Below are 17,021 nucleotides of genomic sequence, written 5' to 3' on the forward strand. Positions count from 1 at the left end.
GTGAACATGGCGGCTGATCATGATAAGGAAAAGGTAGATTCGAGTGAGAGACAGTTTGCTGAAGTGCTACAAAAGGTCCAGGGCGCACACGCAAAATTCCAGATAATAGCGCATCGCGAACATATGGAAACTAATGACCTAGTAAAACCTGAGGATAGTGTTTCTAAAGTATCTTCAAAACGTTCGAAGGCTTCATCTGCATCTAGTGCCCTAGCAAAGGCCGCAGCAAAACAAGCCATGCTTGAGGCGAAGGCTGAGTTTATCAACGCAGAAATGGATCTAGAATATCAACAGTTTCAGGTTGAGCAGAAAATGAAAAGACTTAAACTCCAAGCCGATATTCAAGCTGCCAACGCAGAGAGAAACGCATTATCCAAGTACGCGAAATCATGCGACAGCCTAGGTACCGAATACTTTGCCGTTAAGCCAGATATCGCCGAATCAAATATGCTCAACCCTTCCGCACCGACATTCTACCCGGAAACGCGCCACGTCCAGGAAAGTTATTGCGATCAGACATCTGGCGGAGCCCAGCCTCAAGGCTTTAGCACTAGCTCAACTGTTCAACAAGGAAGTCATTACGATCGGACATCGGATGGAATGAGACCTCAAGACTTGAGACAAAGTGTACAAATTCAACAGCAAAGCGAATACGAATTACGATTGCTTGATGCCGTGAGTCTACCTAAGGCCAGCATTGTAACATTTGATGGTAATCCATTGGACTATTGGGTGTTCATAAACTCCTTTGACGCAAGTGTTGGGCTGTCTAGGGTCGGAGATGGTGTAAAGTTGAACAGACTGTTCGAATATTGTACTGGAAAAGCTGCTCAAGTTATCAAGCCATGTTTAATGATGAAACCTAACGAAGGCTACAAGCAAGCCAGAAAACTGCTAAAGGAACGGTTCGGGAACAACTTCATGGTGGCCGAAGCCTGGATAAAGCAAATAACTGAAGGAGATTCTATCCGACCAAACAATCCTCAGGGAGTCCGCGATCTGGCTGATGATGTTAAAGCATGTTTGGAGGCACTAAGGGCTATGGACATGCTTGAGGAAATAGATTCTCGTTGTCGTATGGTGAAACTTGTTTCGCGATTACCGTCATACATTCAAGGAAGATGGCGTAAGGAAGCACAGCGAACGGTGGAGATTACAGGGAAATACCCGCACATCGTCAAGTTTACCTCCTTTCTAGAAACAGTTGGTAAGGAACTCTTTGACCCGGTGTTTGGAATTGTTGAACAGAAAGAGCGTAAGGACACGAAGTCAAAATCGAAACCCACAAAACGGGAAAGTACTAGTTTTAGTGTGCAGAGCACTGACAAGTCTTCAAAAACAACCGACAAGTCAACTGATTCTGGCACGAAGGAATATAACTGTTTTATATGCAGTGGTAATCATCAGATGAGCACCTGCAAAAGGTTTCTTGACATGACACCAGCAAAACGGCTAGACGTTGTGAAGGAACATAAACTGTGTTTTAACTGTCTGAATTATAGCAACCACTCTGCCAAGTTCTGCAAACAATTATCCAAGTGTAATATAGACAATTGTAAGATGAGACACTCAAAGTTACTTCATACCTCATTTCTGGTGAAAAGGGACGGGTCACAAAAGTCAGAAACACAATCTCAACATTATGTCAACACGTTACCGACTTCTGAAAATAAGGTAGAAGCTAACAGTAGCGCATGCGGAGGGCTCGAAAATGGAACCTCGAAAGTGTCACTTCCTATTGTAACTGTCCTTGTTCGAGGTAAAGGCCAAAGCGACTTTGTAAGAACCAATGCATTATTGGATCCTGGCAGCAACAAGACTTTCTGTTCAGTTGAACTGGTGAACCAGCTTGGAATTAGTGGTCAACCTGCTTCTCTCAATTTGAAAACTCTTGACGGAAAGGACATGCTGGTAGAAGAAGTATGTCTAGAGGTAATGAGCACTGTGGGCAAACGTAAATGTCGCGAGATACTCTGTTTACCAAAAGTTTACGCCTTAAATGACTTTCCGGAATTACAAGGCAGTGTAGCAACATCGGCGGATGTGTATAGGTGGAACCACTTGAATGACGTCTCAGTGCCACACAGGCAAAATGTAAGTCTGCTCATCGGTCAAGACGTTCCCAAAGGATTGATGCCTATTGAAGTACGCCGCGGCAAGGATGGAGAGCCTTACGCTATAAAGACAGTGCTTGGATGGACTATTAATGGCCCGCTTGGTAACATTAGTGAGGACCTGCATATGGCATCAGGATGTCATTTTGTCTGTGGCAAGTCAGATTCCGACATTAGTCTGGAGGCGAGAGTGGAACGGTTTTGGTCGATTGATACAGGCCAGGTCTTAGCAGGGAGCGTGCCAGAGTTGTCGGTCGATGATAGGAGAGTTTTGAAAGTGTGGAATGACTCCATTAAGCTAAAGGAAGGACATTATGAGCTCAGCATTCCGTTTATTGACGAATGTCCCAACTTACCAGACAACAAATCATTGGCATTGAAACGGCTTCTTTACCTGAAGAAACGCCTATCTAAAGATACTGATCTACACAAGAGACATACTGAAGAGGTCAACAAACTATTTGATAAAGGTTACGCTGAATGTATTCCATCAACCTGCAATACGGAAGAAGGGAAATTATGGTATCTGCCCCACCATGCTGTTTCTAATCCTAACAAGCCCGACAAGCTAAGAGTCGTCTTCGATTGTGCCGCTGAATGTAAGAACACCTCGCTAAATAAGAATGTATCGCAAGGACCGGATTTGGCAAACAAGTTGCTTGGCGTTCTGCTAAGGTTTCGCGAGCGTAACATTGCGCTTATGGCAGACATTGAAGCAATGTTCTACCAAGTGAAAGTTCCTCCTCAGGACCGCGACGTGTTGAGGTTTCTGTGGTGGCAGAACGGGGACTTGACCCAAGAACCTACAGTATATCGAATGACTGTGCATCCTTTCGGAGGTGTTTGGAGTCCAAGTTGTACGAACTTTGCTTTGAGGCATACCGCTGAGGCAAATGCTGCATCCTTTGATCCCGAGACTGTACACACCGTGTTGAACAACTTTTACGTTGATGACTGTCTGAAGTCAGTTGATGGTGAGGAACGCGCAATAAAGCTTGTTCGTGAACTGATACATATCACCTCATTAGGAGGTTTTCGACTGACCAAGTGGGTGTCAAACAACGATGCAGTAATGGAAACTGTTCCATTAGGAGAACGAGTCTCGGAAAGGCGCAATATCGAATTGCATTGTGGATCATTGCCCATCGAAAGAGCACTTGGCGTTTTATGGAATATCGAATCCGACACTCTGGGAATCAAAATTGGAGAGAAAGATACAAACTACACAAGACGAAGCGTCCTAAGTGTTACTAATTCTGTATATGATCCATTAGGTTTCGTCTGTCCATTCGTTCTTCAAGCGAAGAAGATTCTTCAGACAGAGTGTAGGATGAACAAAGACTGGGGTGACGACTTGGAGGACAAAAGTAAGAAGTCTTGGTCAAAGTGGTTAAATGAGTTGCCGAAGCTCAAGGAGTTTGAGATGGATCGTTGTCTCATGCCAGATAGTTTCAGCTATGCAGAAAGATTAGAACTACATAATTTCTGTGATGCGTCCCAGGAAGCTTATGGAGCGGTTTCTTACCTTCGTGTGGTAAACTGCAACCAGGAAATTCATTGTGCGTTTCTTCTTGGAAAGTCTCGGCTTGCTCCTATACGGAAAATGACTATACCGCGACCGGAACTTTCAGTTGCCGTGCTGGCAGTACGCGTCAGTAGTATTTTTGGCGACTAACTGGGTCTTAGATTGAAACGTGTTCTGGTCAGATAGTATGATTGTTCTACAATACATCAAGAACAAGAAGAGACGTTTCCACACATTTGTTGCAAATCGCGTCGCGATCATACATGATGGATCTTCGCCTGAGAGTTGGAGACATGTTGACGGAAGTCTGAACCCCGCTGACGACGCTTCTAGAGGGCTGAACGTCTCAGAAATTGTTGCAAAGAAACGGTGGAAACAGGGGCCGGCTATCCTGTGGCAGGATGAGTCTGAATGGCCAGAACTTCCGACATGCTCAGATATCTCTCCTGATGATACGGAAGTTCGCGCTGAAGCTAAGTCTTGTGCTGTTGAACGACGACAGTAGCAGATGGCCCAATAGATAGATTTTTGACACACTACTCATCATGGCACTGTCTAAAGAAGGCTGTAGTTTGGCTTTTGAAGTACAAGGATTATCTTCGTAAGAAAACCGTAACAGGCTGTATTTCTGTGGAGGATCTCAGGGACGCCGAGATTGTGATATTTCGATACATGCAGCAACAAACGTTTGGCGAAGAACTGTCTGTTTTGAAATCTAGTCGAGGAAAGATTAGTAAAAAGAGCCGTATATATGCACTAGAGCCAGCCTTGGAACGTGATGGCCTTCTTCATGTAGGTGGAAGATTGTTATCTGCTCCTATTGCAGACTCCGCGCAGCATCCTGTAATTCTTCCAAGAGATCATTACGTCACTAAACTCATTGTTCGACATACCCATGAGATCGAGAGCAGACATTCTGGAAGGGAAACATGTGCTCTCTGTTCTGAGGCAAAGGTATTGGATCCCAAAATGTCGTCCATTGATAAATGCCATCCTACGTAATTGCGTGACTTGCACAAGACTAAGAGCAGTGTCAGGATCTCAAAAAATGGCAGGACTTCCCCCTGATCGAGTACGTCCTGGTCAGGCACCATTCACATCTGTAGGAATAGACTGTTTCGGACCTTTTTACGTGAAAAGGGGCCGGAGCCAGGAAAAGAGATATGGATGTATCTTTACGTGTCTAGCAATGCGTGCGGTGCATATTGAAAAGCTACATTCCCTTGAAGCAGATTCCTTTATCAACGCGTTAATACGCTTCATGTCTCGACGGGGAGTTCCGGAACTTATTAGGTCAGACAACGGAACAAACTTTGTTGGCGGAGAAAAGGAGCTGAGAACTTCTATAAGACAGTGCACAGAGCATGTAAACACAAAGGAATACCTTCTGTTACGGAACATCAAATGGGAATTTAACCCTCCAGCAGCTTCGCATATGGGCGGAGTATGGGAAAGGCAAATACGCTCCGTGTGAAAGGTTCTTAATGTCATCTTGCGCAATCAGGTTCTTGATGATGAACGCTTAGACACCGTATGCTGTGAGGCGGAATCTATTGTTAATACGCGTCCTCTTACATATGTATCCGACAACCCAAATGACTTGGAGCCACTTACACCTAATCACTTGTTGCTGCTTCGCCCAAACAACGTAGTTCCATTGGGGATATTCAAACAGCAGGACCGTTACGGACGGCGTTGGAAGCAAGCGCAATATTTAGCTGACCAGTTCTGGGAAAGATGGCTCGCGGAGTATCTTCCAACGTTGCAGCTTCGGAAAAAGTGGAAAACCGAAAAGGAGAACTTTCGTATTGGAGACATCGTATTAGTGATGGACGAGTCTACACATCGTACGAACTGGCCTCTTGGCCGCGTGGTGGAGACATTTCCGGGAAAGGATGGTCTCGTTCGGAGTGTTAAACTAAAACGAAGTCGACCGTTCTTATTCGTCCGGTACATAAGTTGTGCACTTGGAGCTTTCCAGAACATAGACCACAACCGCGATTTGGTTGAACTTTCTGGTACTAACATTGAACATTTATCTTGTTAAGTTAAAGGACATGTTTTTGAGAGATTTGCAACGTATGGGGTTAAAAGCCATAATAATGCTTCCCATTCGGGAGTGTACGACGTGCTCTGCTCTGCAAATCTTTTCATTCTTTTTGGATTTTATTTCTTGTATAATGAAAATAAGTAATTGTAGTATTATGTATGTATAGTATTTTGTTTGAAATGCTCATTGTTATAGTACTCGCATTTAGGGGCCGGTATGTTACCGATAAGTAACGGTAATTTAGTAAAATTCCGGTTTCGTCCCGGTACCCGGTCGGTGATTAGTAACGCCGCGGGGTAGTGACGTGTGAATATTATGGGATGGACGGCATGGCGTAACAGGAAAACAACGCTGAGAAGAGTAAAGATGGAGTTTGATAAGCTTCCTAACTATGGGACATAATCGTTGGTGCACAGGTTATTTGTACCTATAAGGCACAAACTGTTGATAACATCTAGTAATGAAGTAACACAGGTAGGCTCGTTATATTTGAATATTGATGTCGGTATTGGCCAAGCATTGTTGGCAGCCTGCGGTATGTACTACCTGGAATGTGAATTTGTTACGGCGAACTGTTCAATAAATGTGTGCTTTTAGCGTTACATACCTTGTGCGTTATATATATGTGTATGCTGTATAATCACTGGCGACTAATGGTCCACCACACCGATTCTGATACATTTTTTTCTCACACAGTTTCGTTCAGCCATTTTGTTTACTGTTAGTGCGTAACAACGGTCATGCGCGAAACTTCGAAAACACAATCTATCACAGCTTCATTTGCATACTATTCTGTCTGGCTGACAATCGTAATAAATCAAGGGTTTTTCATACACCTAAAGATATTAAATTGAGGTATTTGTTAAAACGTTTTTTCATCTTTTCTTTTCTTCCGTTTTATCGGATTTTACAAAAAAATATTTATTTGTTGGGCGAAACCTACCTTTAAAGATAGAAAATGCGTGTAAGCTAATGTACTTAGTAAGTACTTTGTGGTTTAGTAAGGATATATAATAAGGAGCCTTGTTTATTGTAACTTCAAAAAGGTACAGATCTCCTCGAAAGTGTAGCATCATTTTTTCTTCACCGATATAAATTATCTTTTGTCCCATATTTACTTTTTCGCATCAGGCATCCGTTTTTAAGGATTCCGTGTTATCTGGAATTCAGTCGATAATCATGCTTTATCTCCTTAAATATGTAGATTATCACCTATCATGCGTCATAAATGAATTAATGTTAATGTAGTTAATGTAGTTATCATCTTAAGTTGAACAACAAGTCATTCAAAGACACGTATGTGAAATTCAGGCTGAATTAAAATCAGTCAGATAAATTACTTAAAATCAACATCACTTTGAATCATTAGTATAAGCTCCGCACTTCTTTGGAGGGACTAGGGCAACATTACACTACGATAGGTAGGTAATTATAGGTTGGAATATTTAGTTAATTATTGGAGACATTACCCAACCTTGAACAACAGTGACAGAGGGCCTCTCAGAGGCCAATTTTTAGCCTTTACTTCACACAGGTAGTCCACAAGCGAACACTTGCGCGAACTAGAGAGTAAAATCAAACAAAGAAAGTCTTTCTTGATATAAGTAACACGTCATGTGTGAAACATTTTATCCACCGGTATATTGTTGTAAACTATATACCGTGGTATTATTTATACCCTTGTTCTGTTCAACACCATACTGGTACATAAAATCTAAGGTTCATGATTATTCAGTAAACTGTCATTGCTCTAATGCTGGTATGATGTTTCCCATACCAGTCATATTTTGAAGATCACGCTAACCTTCTGGATATTTTCTAAACATGGCTCGGGTTTGATTCATTTTAACCGGTTACTTAGAAAGGTAAGTTTATATGGTTTACTACAATAAAAAAGTATACTTTGGTGACCAGGTGATCATATTTTGGACCACTTTTAATTAGTGCTGAGATACCCGTGCATTAATTCATGAGATAATATCTTGACTTATGACTTCATATCTAGAAAATGCTGAGATACCCGTGCATTTATTCATGAGATAATATCTACACTTATGACTTCATAACTAGACAATACCAAGATACCCGTGCATTAATTCATGGGATAATATCTACACTTATGACTTCATAACTAGAAAATGCTGAGATACCCGTGCATTAATTCATGAGATGATATCTACACTTATGACTTCATAACTAGAAAATGCTGAGATACCCGTGCATTAATTCATGAGATGATATCTACACTTATGACATCATAACTAGAAAATGCTGAGATAATAACTCGACCTTTATCCACAAATATTAGAAAGTCAGACATCTATTGTGGAAGTACCGCTCTACGGTAGTACTGTACGTATTATATGTGTGTTTTGTTCAACAGGTTAGTGCTACTTAAGCTCAAGTGAAAAAAATGTCTTCACCAACGTCCAAACTATTTCGGCCGTATCAATTCAAGCAAATGGCTTTGACAACTCTTGCAGTGCTTCCTATGGCATTTCATATCGTATCGGTGGTCTTTATCGGTAAGTGTACAAACAATAGAGTGTATTCATGGACATGCCTATTGTTCTTCAACTTCTGACATCATTATTTTAACCCTGTCCAACCTGTGAAAAGTGCATCGTAATTTATAAATGTTTGCCGTTCTTCCCAGCTGATATCGTACCATTTTTGTGTAAAGTTGGCACTATCCGTTATATCCTTACCGAAAACACACACCATACATAACATTCAAGCTACAAACCGCATACATTGAGGGCCGTTATTACATGACCATGACTGTTAATAGGACGTTAATCAATAAAAAAACAAAGAAAACGTCATTCCAAAATTTGCATTTTACCACATATGAATACAATACCAGTAATTTAAGCAAAATTACAGTCATTGTTACGCCATACCAGTAGAGACGCAGTATGAAATAGTAATAAAATAATAATAAAATATTAACGTGTTCATTCCTTTTAAGTACTGAGATCTGGATCACATATTTCCAGAAAAAAATATATGAAATAATGTATTTTACTTTTGGTGCATGCGCAATCAGTACTTCATTCCATATAGGAAACAAAGTACCACAGATTTTTTCGAGATGCATTTAATTATTTTTAATATTTTTATCTTGAGGTAAAATTAGAAGCTGAAACTTTTCAATTGTGGTAATGGTGTAAGGTACCTGAAGGAAAGCACTAATTCGCCTGTTTCAGTGTTAGATAGAGAAAAATATAGTTTGTCACCGGTGGAGCATCTTTAATTGAAATTCAAATAAGAATGTTAATAGCACTGATACTATAATGACTGAATGTTATTTCCTGAAGGATACACACCAGAGCACGCATGCTCCATCCCAATGCAACTAAACCAAACTAACGTGGACAACTCAAGCACCAATGATTTTACCAATGCTACTGCCGAAGTGTGCAGTATCCAATGGCAGCATAGAGAAGACGGACAAATGATTAACGAGGAGACTGACTGTCTGTATGGCGTCAACTACTCTGTGTCAAAGATGCACACCTTCATTGCAGAGGTAATTATTGGTGTTATTTGTAATTCACTGATGTATGTACGACATTTTTGACAAATATTTTAAATGAACCGTATCTTGGCATTTTCGCATAATTTTCAAATAAAGGTCTCTAACAATAAAACCCGACTAGAAACTGCATTGTGTCATGGCTTTTCCAATTGTGTTTTTGCTGATAATACTTTGTTTGTAACATGCAAAATGTTTTGTTGGGTATTACATTGAGCTGTGTTTATTTACCTGATACTATAACCATTTTGTTGCAATCAATATGAACAAAATCTATGTAAAAGAGAAATATACTTGACATTTTAGTGGGATCTGGTCTGTGATAGAGACGCTTTAGGCCGTATCTCCCAATCCCTAGTCCTCGGTGGCATGTTCCTCGGAGCATTAGCAGCGCCGTTAGCAGACAAATACGGCAGGAAACCTGTCCATGTCACCTTCAACATTGGCTTACTTATTGTAACATTCGCCATGGCATTCGTTAAAAGTGTCCCTGCGTTTCTTGTTCTTCGCTTCTTCGTTGGAACTTTCCAGCAAGTAAGAATATATTCAAAAGTACATATCCATTGTATATTCATCCGGATATTATATGTTGGTTTTCCAAAATATAAAAGACGTTTTGTGATTCTGTCATGGGATATTGTCATGTTGACATATATTCCAGAAATTCAATGATTAACTGTATGGTTTTTTTTATGCGAGAGGTATTTTGAATATTGATTTTTTATGCTGCATGTATGTTGCGATAATAAACTATGATGTAAATAATTGAATATCTATTAAGTTTGATGTATGATGAAGAACCTTCTGAAAAAGAATTGTATCTACATAAATGTATATATTATTTTATAGCTCGCGCAAATAAGTCATATAAAGAGCAGTTAAATCTTAAATAGGATATAGAAAAGTTCAGCAATACTAAGCATTGTATTGGTACATTTACTATGGTGTTTTAGCAGCCCTCAGCATTGTATTTGTACATTTTTATGGTGTTTAAGCAGCCCTCAGAATTGTATAGGTACATTTGCTATGGTGTTTTAGCAGTCCTCAGCATTGTATTGGTACATTTACTATGGTGTTTTCGCAGCCCTCAGCGTTGTATTGGTACATTTACTATGGTGTTTTAGCAGCCCTCAGCATTGTATTGGTACATTTACTATGGTGTTTTAGCAGTCCTCAGCATTGTATTGGTACATTTACTATGGTGTTTTAGCAGCCCTCAGCGTTGTATTTGAACATTTACTATGGTGTTTTAGCAGTCCTCAGCATTGTATTTGAACATTTACTATGGTGTTTTAGCAGTCCTCAGCATTGTATTGGTACATTTACTATGGTGTTTTAGCAGCCCTCAGCATTGTATTGGTACATTTACTATGGTGTTTTAGCAGCCCTCAGCATTGTATTGGTACATTTACTATGTTGTTATGGTGTTTTAGCAGCCCTCAGCGTTGTATTGGTACATTTACTATGGTGTTTTAGCAGCCCTCAGCGTTGTATTGGTACATTTACTATGGTATTTAAGCAGCCCTCAGCATTGTATTGGTACATTTACTATGGTGTTTTAGCAGCCCTCAGCATTGTATTGGTACATTTACTATGGTGTTTTAGCAGCCCTCAGCATTGTATTGGTACATTTACTATGGTGTTTTAGCAGCCCTCAGCGTTGTATTGGTACATTTACTATGGTTTTAAAGCAGCTCTCAACATTGTATTGGTACATTTACTATGGTATTGAAGCAGCCCTCAGCATTGTATTGGTACATTTACTATGGTGTTTTAGCAGCCCTCAGAATTGTTTAGGTACATTTGCTATGGTGTTTTAGCAGCCCTCAGCATTGTATTGGTACATTTACTATGGTGTTTTAGCAGCCCTCAGCGTTGTATAGGTACATTTACTATGGTGTTTTAGCAGTCCTCAGCATTGTATTGGTACATTTACTATGGTGTTTTAGCAGTCCTCAGCATTGTATTGGTACATTTACTATGGTGTTTTAGCAGTTCTCAGAATTGTATTGGTACATTTACTATTGTGTTTTAGCAGTTCTCAGAATTGTATTGGTACATTTACTATTGTGTTTTAGCAGTCCTCAGCATTGTATTGGTACATTTTTTATGGTGTTTTAGCAGCTCTCAGAATTGTATTGGTACATTTACCATGGTGTTTAAACAATGCTTAATGTTGTATTCTTATATTAACGATATTGTCTTGTTTTATTTGTTTTTATTACCTTGTCTTGCTAATACAAAAGCAGTACGTCACATTTACATCTTCTGCGATTGTATAAAGTTCCGATAGTTGTGACTGAAGAATAGCTAGTGATATTGGGGCCAATATATTCTTCTCTCACCTAGCGATCACATTTTACATTACAACTCGTATACATATTTCAAACAATGTCATTTTATTATAGGGAATGCTGATAACTGTTGTGACATATTGGTTGGAACTTCTACACCTTGATTCTCGGGAAAATGTTGGAATCGTCAACGCTTTTATGTGGGCTAGTTCTGTAAATGTCTTAACATTAGTCGCCTTTGTGCTTCGAAACTACAACTGGAGGATTCTTCAATTAGCTCTCTCGATGTTTTCACTTTTCAGTATTGTGGAAATTTTGTAAGTATCACGGTAAAACGAGAACAGCTTAGATATTTGAGATCCTTTGACGGTGTAAGTGTCTTATAAAATACTGTATACCCCTCATGTTATGCAATGAACTACATTAGACAGTAGAAACCCCGTATTTAATGTCTTTTGTGAAGACAGAAATATTGTCGACATCATAAGAAATGAATGAATAAATGGCGTTGCAATTTGGACGAAATATAAAAAAAATAGCAACAGCAATAGTTATAGTTTATTTGAAATGATAACATATTTTCACTTATGTGTTGGTAATTAATGTTTGGATGGAACGCACCAAGGTTCACACAAATATTAATTTGTTGTTTTTTAGCTTGATGGATGAATCGCTGCGATGGCTTCAAGCAAACAACAAGACAAAGAAATGTCGTGCACTGCTTGAGAAAATTCGGAGTCAAAACAAACAAACACCGGGTACTGACGTTATAAGCGACCAAAACGATTCCATGCCAATGTTTGGTGAAATGGTCGTTAATTCATCACCACCACATAATACTCAACCAGAATCGGAGAGCGGCCACTGTTCCCTACTAGTGACTGACCGAATACTCCGGAGACATTCACTTATTACTTGGGGCCTCTGGTGAGTTTAATTAAGAATATTTAAGTGCACTCAACACAGTGTATAAGCATCGTAATGTTTCTCGGCATACTTACATGTACCTGTTTCTCGGCATGTAGAAATAAATGCACCTGCTTCTCGGCATATGAAAATGTACCATAGCAGTACGTCTTTCAAGTTTGGTACTGTGTCATGCATTCATACCTGTTAACAATACTGTGACATGTATTCATACCTATAACCGGTTTGTAAGTATTCATACATATTACCCACATGCCAATATACAATTTGACATAGTTCTGCTATCACCTCCAAACCGTGTTAACTTGAATATCTTGGTTATAATTAGCAGGAACAAAGTTGGAAATTTTTATTTTCGTTATCAATAAACGACGAGCAGATTGAAAGTAAAAAAAAAAATTATACAGTTTCCCTTAAAAGATTGTATACGTCTAAAGGTAAATAAAAATGGTCTTAGAATGATAATAATCGTTGTGAATACAAATGACAAAATATTTTAGATCCTGCAATGTCTAAGCATCAATGTTTATACTAAATGATAATATTCTACGGAAGAGAACATCATCCAGTTGAAAGTGTAGATGAACGACAAATAAAAAAAATATATTTTGAAATCAGATTATGTTTAAATAATCGTTGGAAAAGATTGCTCTCATTTGCTGGACGAAAAAAAAACCTGCTGACATAGCGAAATATACGTTGTAATACTAAAAACCATCATTTTAAATGTTATTTTAACTCTTTGTACTTGTTAAGGATAGCGAATAACCTTACCTATTACGGAATAGTGATGATGACTCCTAGTTTAGCTGGCGGCCGTTACTTCAGTTTCTTCCTTGGAAGTGTTTCGGAAATGGTTGGCAACTTCGTCTTGCTGGTTTTAATAAAAAAGTAAGTAATTTTTTAAGAAGTATCTAAACTAACTTGTTAACCTAGCAGTATGATACTGTTATCAGGTACGACAGATGGAATATGATCACTCAGTAACAAATCATTGGGAGGTCATGTGTATCAGAATTTCTCAGAAAAAAAAGTTTTTCTGTTCCTATTTTTACGAAGAGGGCATATTAATAAAAGTTGCGGATAATTACACCGTGCCACAAAGTAACATTTACGCGTATTCATTATTATAAGCAATGTGTTTTTATGATTGTTTATTATTGTCGGTTTAACCAAGAACTTATGCGTATTTTTAGGTCATTTACATATGACGCAAAACAAAAACACAATAAATTATCAAAAAAAAATTAGTTTTAAGTATCCTATTGTTTTCCTTTATCTATATAATCAAACCGGCAATATGTATCATATTTCGGTGGTTTTGTCCAGATTGTGTAATCATGTTCTTTTTTTTTTTCTTTCTTTTTTTTTCGTTTTTAGATTTTCACGAAAAACAACAGTAATTAGCCTTCAGGCTGTAGGAAGTGTGTCACTGCTTCTGACTAGCATCACCAACCAAGTCAATGTTAAGTCATAATTCATGTGTTTTGCAAGGAGGGAACCATTCCCAATTGAAAAATAACTAAATCCAGCCAGTCTTTTGCCGATCGCGGTAAATTAAGTAAAAACCCCAAATGATGGCCTATTCCTAGGACATCAGTAGACTAATTGTTATATTGAAGAAGTTGGAGGAATTTTAAAATATTGTTGAAAAACAGCCTATTTCTATTTCACAACTAACATTATTTCAACAACATTATGGGGAAAAATTGAATTAAAATGATGCCAATGATATTTTCCAAAAGTTTGAAAAACATCAATAATGTTTTCCGAATTTTCATTAAGGGTTCTATCCCCAAAATAGCTGACCAAAAAACCTGCAAATAAATCTGTTTTCGATCCTTATCGAGGCATTGTCTGTGGATGAATTATGTTCAGTAACTATTTTGCCTTGGATAACGTTACGTTTTTATCCGTGTCTAAGCATTTTTCGTCCAAAGTATACCTACTTCTATGATCAAATCACATAACACATGATAACAGAATTTTTTATTATGTTGCATGTTTGTCCAAATAAAAGTCGCCATTGAAATGGATATTATTGCATAAATTTCCCAGTTCAACTTTTCACATATCATATTTGGTTTTGACGTTGATGTGTCCGTAAAGACAAAATATATCTAATGTAATGTTAAATCCAGAATATCTAGGTTGTGTAAATGCCATGATTAATAAAATGTACTGACATCCACCATGTTGTCAACAACGTTGCCGGTTCCATTTTGAGTTTTCGGAGTTACTTCTCTTTGTTCAGTATGTCATAACTAACTTTGATGAACCAGTTTGGATGTATGTATGTTATTATTGTGTTTTTTTTATGAAATCTGTCATATAACGAATCTGATTCACGTTAACAGGCGAATCCGCAGAGATTATTGAGATGTTGCTGTTTGGCATTAGTCGCGGGGCAATAGCCAATTCCTTCAACGCTGTCTATCTCTATACTCCAGAGTTATTCCCGACAAATCTAAGGTAACGACCGTCTCGATCAGTCGATCCTCTGTTCTAAACGACCACTTCAACTCCTCCCCAGTTTTTATATGTGTATTTCAACTCTTTCATGCGACCCGATCTTTACGCAACCAGCGACCACTAAATGTTCTTGCCGTGGTCGCAAATACTCTATGGACTGATACCAGAAAATGAATTCCATCTCTCTCTTCCCTTGTTCTCTTCTCCCATTATCGTTTTACTACAGTTATTAGAGCAGTGTTTGTGGTGAATTAGTTATTCAAACATCTCACTTTGCAAAGAAGCGTTATCAATTACATTGTCTTTGAAACAATATACCCTGTCTAGGTCTTCAAGGAATGCGCGTTGTATAGAACAAACCGCACCACATATCTGTTTGTAATTTGAAAATGTAGATGCGACTTGTACAATGTCGATACAGATATGAGAATCTTGAAAATGTTTTCTCAGGAATGCCGGTCTTGGAATAGCATCAGCTGCAGGCAGATTATCTGGGGTAATTGCACCATTTAGTATTTATATGGTAAGTTGATTGTTGTAAAATAATTTTTATATATTAATATGGTAGAATTGATGTTTTTAACCTCTGGACAACAATATAATTTTACCTTGCTCACAACGAGTTCTGGCGACGGCGGCATTAGCAGCGTTACCAGTGTCAACATTTACACGTTCAAAGTGTCAGCGTTTACACCTAAAATGAATTATCAGTAGATCATATCCACACTCACATATAGTTATATAAAAAATATCATTAGTACTGTAACACACCCAAACCTTGCAAGATGATGTGTCCATTCATATTTGCAGTTTTGGCGATCGAATCTTGAATTAAGGCATAGCATATATGGATCAAAAGTAAATATCAACTTTGTCATGAACCGTGTATTTTGGACGGAATATGTATTTGATGTTGATTTGAGTAGAAAATGTGTATGATATTTGATATGTGTGCAGTTTATATTATATACCCATCACACTGATTGTCCTAATTGTTATACCACAGATGAGAGTGGCCAAATGGTTGCCGTCGTTACTATTCGGATCGCTGTGTCTGACATTCTGTTTCCTGATCCGGTACCTCCCGGAAACGAAAGGGAGAGAACTACCGCAGAAGATTGATGAAATCTGGGATTGGTATAAAGTCAAACGGTCAAATGGTTTTCTGGAAAAACGCAAAATATAATGAACATTAGGCAACATTTCACATCGAAGTGTTGTTGTGAGTGACGTTTTGCTATTATTTGAGTGTGTGGATTTTTTCTCTCTCTCGATGTAATAATATAAGTAAGGATTGCAGGTATGAAACAAAAAATACTAAGATCCGTGTTCGGATATATCCGGTGTATATTTATTTTTCAAAAGATAAATTTGAAGATGTGAACGAGCACGATTTTCTTCGCTTGATTGATAATATTCTAAACCACTCTATGGTTTTATACTAAACTGAACCGGTGTTTAAATTAGCTAGACCGCAATGGAAAGAAAATAAAATTAATTTATTATGCATAATAAATGTTTTTATGTAAGATGAACATAATACATGCACTTTATGTATGATATATTATGTATTATGTATATTATGTATTATAGTTTTACACTAAACAAGAAGACAGAAATTATAATGTTAAATACAAATGTAAAGCAATTGCAATACTTGTATGACAACCAAATATTTGTTTATCATTTATAAATGACTGTCTCAACATATATCAATTTGATTGTGTTGTATCTGATTGCAGTACATTAAAAGTAGCGATGCTCTGATCAGGGCAAGGTTAATATGAATACATGTTCTATATACGAGTGTGTTCATCAATTACCAATTTGATTTAATTTTTACCATTCACAAACCTTTAGGGATAATAACAATAAGTTAAATAAATAATTTAAAATAAACTCATACTATCGTTATTGACATGCTAGAAGTACAATACTATTGAGCATGTCAATGAATATATCATAATCTCTGGAAGACAACCTGTTCAATCGAATACGCACGATCATTGCGTGATTGTAGTGTATATGTATATTGTACCTGTGTCATTTGTATACCTTGGTATGGGTAGAATTATACGGTTAACGTTGTAGTTTGTTTCAT

General features: G+C 38.1%; 4 protein-coding genes across 4 annotated transcripts; all 4 read left to right on the top strand.

Annotated features, from left to right (window-relative positions):
• Window positions 1–6: 6 nt before the first annotated feature.
• Window positions 7–3,789, top strand: LOC138317191 (uncharacterized). Its single transcript, XM_069258743.1, has one exon. The coding sequence runs from the start codon at window positions 7–9 to the stop codon at window positions 3,787–3,789; it is 3,783 nt and encodes a 1,260-aa protein (XP_069114844.1).
• Window positions 3,790–3,826: 37 nt separating this feature from the next.
• LOC138317192 (uncharacterized) lies at window positions 3,827–4,144 on the top strand. Its single transcript, XM_069258744.1, has one exon. It carries the CDS (start codon window positions 3,827–3,829, stop codon window positions 4,142–4,144), a length of 318 nt encoding a protein of 105 aa, XP_069114845.1.
• A 543-nt stretch (window positions 4,145–4,687) lies between these two features.
• Window positions 4,688–5,113, top strand: LOC138317193 (uncharacterized). The gene has a single exon (XM_069258745.1). It carries the CDS (start codon window positions 4,688–4,690, stop codon window positions 5,111–5,113), a length of 426 nt encoding a protein of 141 aa, XP_069114846.1.
• Window positions 5,114–7,000: 1,887 nt separating this feature from the next.
• On the top strand, window positions 7,001–16,778 carry LOC138317480 (organic cation transporter protein-like). The gene is made up of 11 exons (XM_069259170.1): window positions 7,001–7,110; window positions 8,073–8,214; window positions 9,010–9,221; window positions 9,534–9,761; window positions 11,636–11,838; window positions 12,179–12,448; window positions 13,205–13,339; window positions 13,829–13,913; window positions 14,805–14,920; window positions 15,371–15,443; window positions 15,927–16,778. Exons 2-11 carry the CDS (start codon window positions 8,103–8,105, stop codon window positions 16,104–16,106), a joined length of 1,614 nt encoding a protein of 537 aa, XP_069115271.1. The 5' UTR covers window positions 7,001–7,110; window positions 8,073–8,102; the 3' UTR covers window positions 16,107–16,778.
• Window positions 16,779–17,021: the final 243 nt, after the last annotated feature.

The sequence above is a fragment of the Argopecten irradians genome, chromosome 3 (genome assembly GCF_041381155.1).
Source record: "Argopecten irradians isolate NY chromosome 3, Ai_NY, whole genome shotgun sequence".
NCBI classification, from domain to species: Eukaryota; Metazoa; Mollusca; class Bivalvia; order Pectinida; family Pectinidae; genus Argopecten; species Argopecten irradians.

Excerpts from the sequence above, each read along its gene's own strand:
- LOC138317480 (XM_069259170.1), top strand. The coding sequence starts at position 8,103 with ATGTCTTCACCAACGTCCAAACTATTTCGGCCGTATCAATTCAAGCAA. Across the intron at positions 12,449-13,204 it reads CTTATTACTTGGGGCCTCTG|GATAGCGAATAACCTTACCT; the intron begins GTGAGTTTAATT and ends GTACTTGTTAAG. Across the intron at positions 13,340-13,828 it reads TTGCTGGTTTTAATAAAAAA|ATTTTCACGAAAAACAACAG; the intron begins GTAAGTAATTTT and ends TTTCGTTTTTAG.
- LOC138317191 (XM_069258743.1), top strand. The coding sequence starts at position 7 with ATGGCGGCTGATCATGATAAGGAAAAGGTAGATTCGAGTGAGAGACAG.
- LOC138317192 (XM_069258744.1), top strand. The coding sequence starts at position 3,827 with ATGATTGTTCTACAATACATCAAGAACAAGAAGAGACGTTTCCACACA.
- LOC138317193 (XM_069258745.1), top strand. The coding sequence starts at position 4,688 with ATGGCAGGACTTCCCCCTGATCGAGTACGTCCTGGTCAGGCACCATTC.